Consider the following 12381-nt stretch of genomic DNA (forward strand, 5'->3'; position numbering starts at 1 on the left):
CAATAATCTGTCTGAGCTACACCTCAACAACACAACGCCTCAATCTACTGTATATCAAACTGTTTCCAGTATTGCAAGAATTCTCTGTTTCATAGCAATGTGCAATAATGTTTCATTTACTGATTAGAAAAACTTTGTTTAAATACAATATCAGACAAGTTTGATAAAATGTTTGAATTTATTTTAAGGCCCAAGTACAGGTAAAACATGAGTGTTTTTCAGCAGACATACAGTAAAGTGGACTGTACTGTGACAAACTGAAGATAAGACCTGAAGATCTGTTTCAATCAGCAGCTCACATTTCAAGGATTGAAACACGTGGGCCATTTATATATATATATATATATATATATATATATATATATATATATATATATATATATATATATATATATATATATATATATATATATCAGAAAGGTACAATGGTTGCCTTTTACAGCCAGCATTCAACTGGAAATGAGGTGAAGATGAGAACGGGCAAATGTGTCACCCTTTCCTGGTTTTTGACCAATGAACAATATCTTAACAAATCCTGTAGATCTTGGTTAATGTATCTACATTTTTCTCTATATTTTAATATTAAAAGTTGTATACATTAATGGAGATTAAGATAAGCTAACAATGAATATAGTCTATTTATAAATTAACATGAACCAGAATTAACAAATGCTATAGAAATATTTAGTTCTGTTAGCGATTTTTTACATTACAGGAATAGTTCACCCAAAAATGTAAAATTCTGTCATCATTTACTCAGCCTCAAGAATATGGGTAACCAAACTTTTTATGGACCCCATTGACTTCCATTCGGGTCCATCAACTGTTTGGTTACCCATATTCTTCAAAATAATTATCTTCTTTTGTGTTCAGCAGAAGAAAGAAATTCATACAGGTTTGAAATAACTTGAGGGTGAGCAATTGATGACAGAATTTTCATTTTTGGGTGAACTATCCATTAAAATGTTCTTCAATGGCTATATTTCTGCAGTCCTGTCGTAACTCTCCTGTACAGGAGGTGGCAGCGGAGCACTCGAGCAGTCTAGACGTAGACGAAGAAATGTTTGTGTACATGTGATATAAAACAACTTTTGAAATTAAGAAACCTCATTCATTTATGTGTCATTAATTCGGCGCAACAACATCATTATCATGGATCGCGTATGATTTTAATCTTTATACAATTATTGTAAAAGTAAACGACCGGGTCACTTTGTTTATAACTAACGTTAGTGCTTGTCAGATTTGACTGAATAATGTTTAAGACGCTGTCATATGCTGTTTTAGACTTTGAACCCAAAACGCATCCAATAAACTCCCTGTAAGAGCTTGAAATAAGCAAAAACAAAAAAAGGGAAGATTTGACATTCAGAAGGTCTCATAATACCTGTACCAAACTTTCACAATGCCAGCCATGAAGAACAGCAGTGTGAAAAGGTAAGACTTGAACTGACATCTCTAAATATCTTCTATCATGAGATATCTACGTCATAGAATACAAGAAATACAGCTGTTTTTGTAATGACATTTTGAGCCCTACATGTAACTAGCTGAGTTGTGTGGATGTGTTTTCCCCAAGACCAAAGCTGGACTGGAGGTTTCTGCAAAGGTTCTGCAGCATTCTGAAGATCCTCTTCCCATCCTGGTCCAACCTGAGTGTGCGGATGTTCATGACGCTTCTTGGAGTCACACTTTCAGGTAATAAACTTTTAACATCTGGACTGGGTTATAATGGATTTTTTTTTTTTTTTTGTCTTCTCTCTGTGCTTTTTCAATGTATTTTTCTTTTCTTTTAGTCCAGCTTGTGATTTATCAAGTGGGTCTTATTCCGAGTCAGTTCTACGAGGTTCTGTCTGAGAAGAGCTATGGGAAGTTCAAAGATCTGGTGGTGTTTGCGGTTCTGCTCATCCTGGTTAATTCAACCGTGAGTTTGGTCTTGTATGTACAGTAGTTTTCTGCAAGTCGCTTCAGGAAACAGCATCTGCTAACTAGTTGTAACCCTTGTATAATGCTAAAAATCTGTGTATTATTTTTATATTAGAGTATGTCAATGCAATGATCATGGTGTCTATTCCCAACAAACTGAACATGGGTGAACTGATAAAACACCTTCAATGCGAAATACTTACATTATACTGAACTGTATACTTACATAAAACGATATACACTATATAGCAAAAAAAAAAAAACTAAAAAAAAAACTTCAATGCAGTGTAAATTTTTTCGGATAAAAACTTCTGCCAAATGTCACAATATTTTTTTCCATATCATACATAAACAATATTTATCACAATATTAATTTACCATTAATGGGGAAGGGAATGCTTTCCACATATTTGTTAGACCTTGAGAATGAATTTAAAATAGTTTGTTCACACTACACAATTAAACTCCACCTTTTAATTTAGGGCCCCATGAAATCCATTTTATTTTCACCTAAATTCTGTGTTTTCTATTTCATCTTTTGGGGGATTATGTGTTTTAGGATTTAATACAAATTTATATAAACTTTAACAATTTAATCAAGCTTTTAAAATGTAATCAAATTAAAATATAACAAATAATTTACACTGCATAACAACTGTATAAATTTAAGACATGAATGAAAAAATATCTTGCTTGCTTTTACTTAGAAATATAAATATTATTATTACTATTACTTTAAGTACATTTTAGTATTTAGGAATATATTGCTATCATAATTTCTTGAAGTTAAACCAAACAATTTTGACGGCTTGTCGGGAAGATCTTTCAGTTTTAGTTACACTTTCAGTGTGTATTTGACGGTAGTTTTTCTCAAATGTAACATTGAAAAGCTTGTGAAGTGACTAACAAAACAGCTCTGGAGATGAAGTTCATGAATGCTGAAAACACCGTGAGCCTCACACGTGTGTGAGTTTGTGTATCAGAAACCACGACATTCATTCACACTGAGACACGCACTGACTGGCTGTTGTCGCGTTTATATCTGCTGTGTGATAGGCTCTTAGATTATCCCGAGCTAATCATAATGTAAAATATGCCGATATCGTTTACCTTTGAGCCCTACCTCAGAGAGTAATTTAGAAACTGACCAAATTGTTTTATTTTGGGTCTATGCAGCTGCCTTCAACATCTCAAATATGGGTTAATTGAGCAGCAACATTATTGATGGGCTAAAGAGGTTGTACTGCACCACTTGTGATATGTATACTGTATATTGTTTTGGATAGAAGTGTCAGCTAAATATCCAATCAAGGATTCATAATAAATCACTAATCGATAATATATCTGTTCCTCAGCTGAAGAGTCTAGACCAGTACATCTCCAGTCTGCTGTATGTCAGCTGGAGAAAGTCTTTAACTGAAGAAATCCATAACACATACTTCAAGCGACGCGTTTACTACACCCTCAACATACTGTGCAAAGACATCGACAACCCGTAATGTATTCACACTACATTTGTTTATGTGGTTACACTTCAGTGCTTAAAGGGATAACTAACCCTTTTAGAAGACTTCATTAAATCTAATGTGTTAATGGTTTATTTTGTGTTTGTGTCATGTCAAGAGACCAGCGCATCAGTCAGGATGTAGAGAGGTTATGTAAGCAGATGAGCACTATGGCGAGTCGACTTCTCATCTCTCCGTTCACTGTGACCTACTACAGCTATCAGTGCTTCAACAGGTCAGAGAGATGCTGCCGCACTTGTGTGTGTTTGTGTTCTGTATAATATATGATCTGATCGTATTTGCCTGTATTAATTATCATCAGTGGCCATTAATGGCATTAAAATATTCTGGACACTTTACTTAAAGCCTTTAGTATAATACATTCATTAAAAAGTATTTTTAATGCATTAATTATGCTTTGTAATAATGAATTGTATGATCTCATGAATAATTGTAACCACAGTTATAATACATTCCAAAACTTATATATTCATTGTTACTCATTTAGAAAGTATAATGCATTAAATCACATGAAATTTCAGATGTATGCATGTAACTTTGGTTACAATTATTTATGTAAAGATATAATGCATTAATATCGTACATATCAATACCTTTATAATGCATTATACATAAAGGCTTTAAGCAAAGTGCTACTAAATACTCTTGTATCTTTTCATCCCTCTAGTTTTGCATTGAAAGATTTGATAGGATAACTTTTTCTTACCTTTTTGGTGCTGTAGTGCGGGCTGGATTGGATTTGTTAGCATCTTCGGCTACTTTGTGGCTGGAACCATCGTCAACAAGATCTTGATAGGACCCATCGTGTCCATGCTGGTTGAGCAAGAAAAGCTGGAGGGAGATTTTAGGTAGACCTATACAAAACAAGAGAAATATAAATGACAGTCATTCAGAGATGCTAAAGCAGACGGCACATATTAATAATTGCCATTGCTATCTGATCGTTTTCTTTGAATGAATGCAGCAGTATTTCAGCTCATCTCTTTCCAGGTTTAAACACATGCAAATAAGAGTGAGCGCAGAATCTGCCGCCTTCTACAGGTTAGTGTGCACTTTTAGTATTTCTGCCTGCATTGATCACTATATTTCTCTCACATACTATCAAGTCACAGAGCAGGAGAGCATTTGTTGTGTTTTTGATCAGGGCAGGGAAGGTGGAACACATGCGGACCGACCAAAGGCTGCAGATGCTCTTATCCACTCAGAGAAGCCTGATGAACAAAGAGCTCTGGCTTTACAGTAAGGCAGCATTTAGAAGATTGAACAGTGTGTATATATATAAAATGTGCAATATTCCTCACTATTGTTACTGAAAATAAGAAAAATCTCATTTCATGCATTTAACTCTGAACCGTTTTCAGCCAAAAAGTGTCATTTTGCAGGCATTAAGCCACCTTATCAACCTATTTTAAAATAATGCTGGCTTTCTGTTCTGTTCTCTACAAATGCTTATTGTTTTGCTTCTTTAAAGTTGGGGTAAACACCTTTGACTATCTGGGCAGTATCCTCAGCTATATAGTCATCGCGATCCCCATCTTTGCTGGACATTATGACGGCCTGACACCTGGAGAACTGAGTGCTCTTGTCAGCAAGGTGAGTTCCTTCAAACTGTATTTAATGTGGCTGAAAATGAAAGGTACAGTAGAGTAGGCAATTTTCGGAGAGGCTAGCAATAGCGAGCTAGCTTTGAAAGCATAAGATCTCACCCTCCCTTCAGAACAAGCCACGCCTCCTTCAAAACACATGACCACATGAAACGCATAACATTACTATAATAATACACATAAACAACTTAAAGAGGTCTGACCTGTACCACCTGACTGCTCTGCATTTCGGCGTTGATAGTGTTGCCATTGAAACGCATTAATTCGAGTCACGAACCGTGTATAATGTCACAGGTTTCCATCTCTTCCAGATTACAGTAGTTATGGTGTGAATGCAGGATAAGCTCGTTGTTTTGGTTCAGGAGGAACTGTAAAAGGTGGCTGCTGTTTCGTTTGCGGTGCTCGGTGACTGACGTCTGTCTAAGGGGCCATTCACACAGAACACGTTTTTGCTTTGAAAAACACGAGACTTGGGCAGTGGAATGGGGAAAAAACGTCTCGAGACGTCGAAAACGTCGTTTTAAAGGGATAGTTCGGCCAAAAATGATATTTAAACCATGCATTACTCACTCTCAAGCCGTTCGAGATGCATATGTCAATCTTGTTTCAGACGAACACATTTTCAGTTATTTTAGAAAATGTCTTAGACCCTTCAGTGGATATAATGTGAAGCAATGGGGTCCACCTCCTTCAAGTCCCAAAATGTGCATATATCCTTCACAAAAGTAATCCATCCGGCTCCAGGGGGATAAACGAAGGCCTTATGAGGGTAATCCGTGCGGTTTTGTCGTAAAAATATACATATTTAAAACTTTATAAATGAAAATATCTGACTTCCGGCAACGATCGACGCGCGTCCACGGGTGATGGAAGTCGGCATACGAGGTAGGACGTAGCGTCGTGACGTAGAACGAACGCGCCCGCGCAGCCAGAGAGCTATGCAGAGAGCAGAGCAAAACATCACCCGTGAACGCGCGTCGATCGTTGCCGGAAGTCAGATATTTTCATTTATAAAGTTTTAAATATGTATATTTTTACGACAAAACCGCACGGATTACCCTCATAAGGCCTTCGTTTATCCCCCTGGAGCCGGATGGATTACTTCTGTGACGGATATATGCACATTTTGGGACTTAAAGGAAGTGGACCCCATTGCTTCACATTATATCCACTGAAGGGTCTAAGACATTTTCTAAAATAACTGAAAATGTGCTCGTCTGAAACAAGATTGACATATGCATCTCGAACGGCTTGAGGGTGAGTAATGCATGGTTTAAATATCATTTTTGGCCGAACTATCCCTTTAAAAGCTGAACTATTAACTTGAGCGCCACATTTTTAGAATGCCGTGTCATGCGCGAGACGCAGCAAAAGACGCGAGCGCAACAGTCCTACATGTCCGTCTAGCGCGTGTTTACATTGAAAAATAATGGAAAAGCAGCGCAGTGGAATCGAAAAAACGCGTTCTGTGTGAACGGCCCCTAACTCCGCATAGCATGAAACAATCTGATGACGTGTGATGTTTGCGTGAGCAAGGTATGAAAATACATACATTGACATGCAGGTCTAAATGCAATGATTGGACGAACATTTTATGGTCCTATGCCTTCAACAGACGATATGTATACATATAAATACATTTAGACCACTTAACTTAGTGATTGCTATCAGAATGTGAAGAGACTTTCAACCAGCATAACAAAAAAGTTTCTGTAACTAATCGCCTACCGTGCCTTTAAGACAAAAACAAGTGCTTTACTCTGAGTGAATCTCAGCTGTCCACAATGTTAACCACGTCACGTGTCTCTTTCAGAATGCTTTCGTCTGTATCTATCTGATAAACTGCTTCACCCAGCTCATAGATCTCTCAACCACCGTGTCTGATGTCGCTGGATACACGCACAGGTGAGATGCTCTAAGATTGCTTAAAACTGCACATTTTATTGTGCATAAATGTTATGACTGCTTATTGGTTTGCTAAAAAATAGTCTGCTTTATCTTTCTGTTGGTTCCAGAATTGGAGAATTGCGGGAAGCGATGGCAGACATTGCCAAGAAACAGTGTGACTATGAGCGGTATGATCCGCTGTCAAAGGATGAATCTGACAGGTAATTGAATGATTGAAATTGAAACGGGTAAATTGGAAGTTGTTTCGTTTTGTTCACATCATTTCAAGACTCAAAACCAAGATCTAACACAGATCTAAAATAGTTCTGGTAGTCCAGAATGAGCAGTGTTATTTTAGTATCAATGATATACTATTACCCTTTGTGGTAACACTTTACTTGAAGGGGTGTGCATAAGACTAACATGACACCTTCATAATCATGACATGACACATGTTATGAATATGAAGGAGGTTTTCATGACAAAGACACTGACAGGTTATGATGTTATGGTTTATGTCAAGATGTCATAACAAAGACATCTTAAACAATGTCATATTTGCATTCAAAATGTCATAATTGAGCGAAAGACACTTAAAGACAGTTGTCATAAACATGCATAAACCCTACTTCATATTCATGACATATGTCATGTCATGGTTATGAAGGTGTCATGTCAGTCTTATGCACACCCCTTCAAGTAAAGTGTTACCCAGTTGGGAATATTTTGATTCTATTTTTAGATTTTCTGTTTTCATTGTAAATTAAACATTTTTATGGTTTTAGTTAACAACAACAATTTTGCACAGTAAATGCTATATCTTTGTGTATAAATGCGTTAATCCATGCTAATTCATTCTAGCAATGTGTTCATTCATGTTAGCAATGTGTTAAAACATGCTAGCAACATGCTAATTCTTGTTTGCAACGTGTTAAAACATGTTAGTAACTTGCTAATTCATGTTAGCATTGAGCTAAACATGTTAGCAACTTGCTTATTCATATTAGCAATGTGTTAAAACATGTTAGCAACATGCTAATTATTGTTAGCAATGTAGTAAAACGTGTAAGCAACGTGTTATTTCATGCTAGCAATGTATTTAAATCTGCTACAAACATGCAAGCAAAAAAAGTTTGTTCCAATGAACATTACTTTCTAGTTATTATTGTCACGATCTTGCTAAAAATTATGATAATTCTTCATCAGTGATCGAGAGCTTCAAAGTGTCCCAGCAGACACGGCGTTTGTTCTGGATCGTCTCTCCTATAAATCACCCAGATCAGAGGAGCTGCTGGTGAAGGATCTGACCCTAGAGATTAGTCAAGGAATGCACCTGCTCGTGGTGGGAAACACGGGAACAGGGAAGACCTCCCTACTGAGGGTCCTCAACGGCCTGTGGGAACCATGCAGTGGTACACGACAGAGATGACAGAAGATAAAATGATCAGATGCAGATGAACAAATGTTCATCGTTGAAACATACTGCTTTCCTGTTTCTCAGGTTCTGTGGAGATGACCACGTGTTTTGGGCCGAGGGGTTTGCTCTTCCTGCCACAGAAAGCATATCTTACTGATGGCACTCTCAGAGAACAGGTGAGACAAGAAAAAACATTTGATGCCACCAATTATGCAGAAATCTACATATAATTTTGTTAGTAAAAACAATTATTGAGTACAATAATGTGCTTATGTCATTTTGATAGTGACACTAATTTGCTGTCTTTCCCTTGTAGGTTATCTATCCATTAAATGATATATATCCTTCCTCAGGTACAGATTAACCTACTAATGATATGCATTATTTAAATTATATAGCTCAAATATATGCATGTAATGTACTTTGTGTATGAAATGTGTTATATAAATAAACTTGCCTTATTATATAAGCCAATGCAAACTTATCAAGATCTAGAAGACGTTTGTGAGCCAATTAAACTACACACTTCTGGTGTTGTAAATGTAGATTATGATCACATTTCACACTTTCAACCGATATAAATTCTTTCTTCTAGGGTCTATAGATGATGAAAGAATATTAAAATACCTGGAACTTGTTGGTTTGGTAAGACTGATCTTCCTCTTTATAACTTTCTGTCTTTTAAAGCTGTTTTGTAAGCAGCATGTTTTTGTGTGTTTTGTATGTCAGTCGAATCTTCTTACCAGAATCGGAGGATTGGATACACAAGTGAACTGGAACTGGTGAGAAATGAGTTTTAATATCTGCATATGAAAAATGTGGGTGTTTTAAGACCATAACAATGGTATTTCCTAATTCTTTTTTTACAGGTATGATGTTTTATCACCAGGAGAAATGCAGAGGCTTTGCTTTGCTAGACTGTTTTACTTGCAGCCCAAATATGCAGGTCAGTTCCTGCATAGTCTCGTCAGATTTCCTGTAGTTTTAATAGCTATAATCAGTCTGATTAGTCCCATTCATGTGACCTGTGTCGTGAGTAAAACATGCAGTTTGATTTAGTACTGGATGAGGCCACGAGCGCTCTGACGGAGGAGGCCGAGGGTCAGCTCTATAAGGCCTGTAAGCAGCTGGGAATGACCCTCATCAGTCTGGGTCACCGAAGCACTCTGGAAAAGGTGACAATATGTGACCTTTTCACATTCACCAACACAACACCACAAACATTACTGTGAACTTTTGTATGGCCTGTGCATAGATTTTTTTTTTATGTGTGCTCTTTAAACAGCATCATGATGTCATGCTGCGACTGTGTGGAGGTGGCCAATGGGAGCTCACCAAACTCAGAGAGGCGTGAAACTTCAGACTTACACTATAATGAGAAGATATTGGTCCGGGTTATGGTTGTGGGTGCATTCATCCTTGAGACCCTAGAGAAATCTATGTTGTAATGTTTACTTGACCGTATACTGTCTTTGTATGCTGTTTTTGACTTTTTTTTTGATACATAACACTGGTTAGATAGACAAAGGTTTTTGTTGTTGATGATGTTGTTATGCAAGTATATGCTGCTTCATTCAACCTTTATTGGTTGTTTCTTGCCAAATGGATTTGCAACAAAAAAAGGGATTGCTGTAATGAAGAACATTTAAGAGTATTTCAAAAATAATTTGAGAAAAGATGCCTATAGAATGTATTTCAAATATATATTTTATAAATATTAAATATTTTATAAACATGACTGATAATAAACTATTAATGGCCACACAAATGTCTTAATGTTGATTTTGGTCATATGTGTTTTTAATGTACTTCTAGTGTTTGCTACAAAAAAAGTGCAATTTCTCTGCCTGACCATTAGAGGGCCAACATTTTCCAGCCACGGAGCTGAATAACAATTCAAACCCATCAGTAATATTGCATGAGTTTATTAATCTCAGAGTTCAAATATTAACTAGCTCTCTTTCCTAATACATACTGCATTAATTAATTTGGGCAGTGAATACTTAAAGAAAAAAGTCTCAAATGCATTATTATGAATTTGAATACTGAGACAGAAGTATTTAGCACATCTATCCGCAAAGGCATGGGAGGTTTGGAGGAAGTACAGGAGATGGTGAAAAAAGGTACCATTCCACATCCCCACTATATCTTGTTGCTAAAACACTATATATTTGGCTGAGAGTTAAAATTAGCAAACTTTCTCACTTTATATGTTTAGAAACAACTTCTGTTATTATGTATTTATAGTATTCTGTATATATATTGCATACTTTACATCCTCTGGCCACAGTGAACTGTTTTTATCTTAAGGGGCTTGCAGCAAGATGGAATCTATCTGTCGCCATGCAGGAGAACACGTAAAGTAGTTATAGAGTTTAAACAGAACTAGTTCTTCCATGAAGAAACATGGCATAACCAGACATTTAGCAAAAGCAAAATGATCCCTACCACCAAAGAGTTCGACTGATCCCACTGCTTGAGTTTCAGGCAGTTTTAAATGTGAGCACAGCCTATCTGCTGCTGTCAATCAACAGGCACACTGGAACAGATAACGGGAAAGACCCACTATCCTTTCAGGAAAATATGAGACAACAGTAGAGGAATAACCAAATCGTCACAAGGGTTTGTGAGAGTGTCCATTATTAGTAAATTGAGCAATGAACTAGTTCAGATTAATCAGAACTTAAATTTTTTTAATGAACTGAGGTGAATTGAATCTTGAAATTTGATTGGCCTTAAAACTGGGCTGCTTGAATTCGCAGTATTGTTCAAATATAAGTTAATAAAGGAAAAGGATATATATATATTAACATAAGGGTAAAGGATAAGGCATATATATATATATATATATATATATATATATATATATATATATTACAATTTAAAATCATGTTTTTTCTATTTTATTATACTTTAAAATGTAATTTATTTCTGTGATGCAAAGCTGAATTTCCATCAGCCATTACTCCAGTCTTCAATGTCACATGATCCTTCAGAAATCATTCTAATATGCTGATTTGATACTCAACTTATTATCAGTGTTGGAAACAGTTGTGCTGCTTCATACTTTTTTTGGAAACTGTGATACTTTTTTCAGGATTCTTTGATGAATAAAAGGTTAAAAAGAACAGCATTTATTCAAAATAGAAATCTTATCTAACAATATAAATCTTTACTATCCCTTTTTATCAATTTAACACATCATAAATAAAAGTATTAATTTCTTACAAAAAAAAAAAAGAAAGAAAAATTACTGACCAAACATTTGAACGGTAGTGTATATTGTTACAAAAGATTACTATTTTTAAATAAATGCTGTTAGTTTTTTTTATATTTCTTTAAATGACTATAATGGCTGTATATATAATATATTCAGTTTGATTGGGACACTTTCCCAGTCATTTCAATGGCAAAAAGGATCCCAATTAACCTGAAATCACCCTATATAGATTTTTTTTTTTTTTCTTACAGGTTAATTGGAACACTTTTTGCCAATAAAATGACTTGGACAAAGTGTCCCAATCAAACTGAATTCACCCCTATATATATATCCTGCTTGTCACTTTTGACCTAGTCAGAATTATCTACTGCAATAGCTAGTAATACATTGAGCCCATCGAATGTAATAATGCGCGCAGTTTGTTACTGAATAAAGTACCTAAAACAATAGCTTTTTAAAACTAGAGAGACTGTCCAAACTGTTCAAACCGGATTGCCATACAGGTTGCGCGTGATTCTGTTCAACAATAACAGTTACTTCACCTCAGTCAGACATTTGCTCCGGTAAGTGACGGATCTATTTTGAACGAGAGGTTGGACAGAAAGAAGAGCGTCACACAGAAAGCAAAGACACTGGGGGATAAAACACACTGTCCTCCTCCTCTACAGTTCACGGAATTTACCTGTTTTCACGCGGATATTTTCGCTTGCCAATATCGGATACTTATGAACATCTGCACCGTATACCATCTAGCTTGAGGAGAAAAAAGGTAAGAGTTTTTTTTTAGTTTTTACGAAATTC

At 36.0% G+C, this 12381-nt stretch overlaps 1 protein-coding gene across 2 annotated transcripts; it reads left to right on the forward strand.

The window, feature by feature from the left end:
• The first annotated feature begins 1040 nt into the window (after positions 1-1040).
• On the forward strand, positions 1041-9836 carry abcd4 (ATP-binding cassette, sub-family D (ALD), member 4). Of its 2 annotated transcripts, XM_056249364.1 has the most exons (20): positions 1041-1437; positions 1580-1698; positions 1797-1924; positions 3282-3421; positions 3550-3666; positions 4175-4300; positions 4443-4493; positions 4597-4691; positions 4924-5045; positions 6870-6961; positions 7072-7164; positions 8150-8355; positions 8445-8536; positions 8677-8713; positions 8956-9005; positions 9090-9142; positions 9230-9306; positions 9420-9535; positions 9646-9748; positions 9792-9836. In XM_056249364.1, the coding sequence occupies exons 1-19, from the start codon at positions 1406-1408 to the stop codon at positions 9712-9714; spliced, it is 1815 nt and encodes a 604-aa protein (XP_056105339.1). In that variant the 5' UTR covers positions 1041-1405; the 3' UTR covers positions 9715-9748; positions 9792-9836. The 2 variants fall into 2 exon arrangements, with proteins under 2 accessions (XP_056105339.1, XP_056105338.1); XM_056249363.1 differs by lacking the exon at positions 9792-9836 and having other exon boundaries at positions 9646-9749.
• Positions 9837-12381: the final 2545 nt, after the last annotated feature.

The sequence above is a fragment of the Rhinichthys klamathensis genome, unplaced genomic scaffold (assembly GCF_029890125.1).
Source record: "Rhinichthys klamathensis goyatoka isolate OS25496 unplaced genomic scaffold, OSU_Roscu_1.1 h1tg000059l_1, whole genome shotgun sequence".
NCBI lineage: Eukaryota > Metazoa > Chordata > Actinopteri > Cypriniformes > Leuciscidae > Rhinichthys > Rhinichthys klamathensis.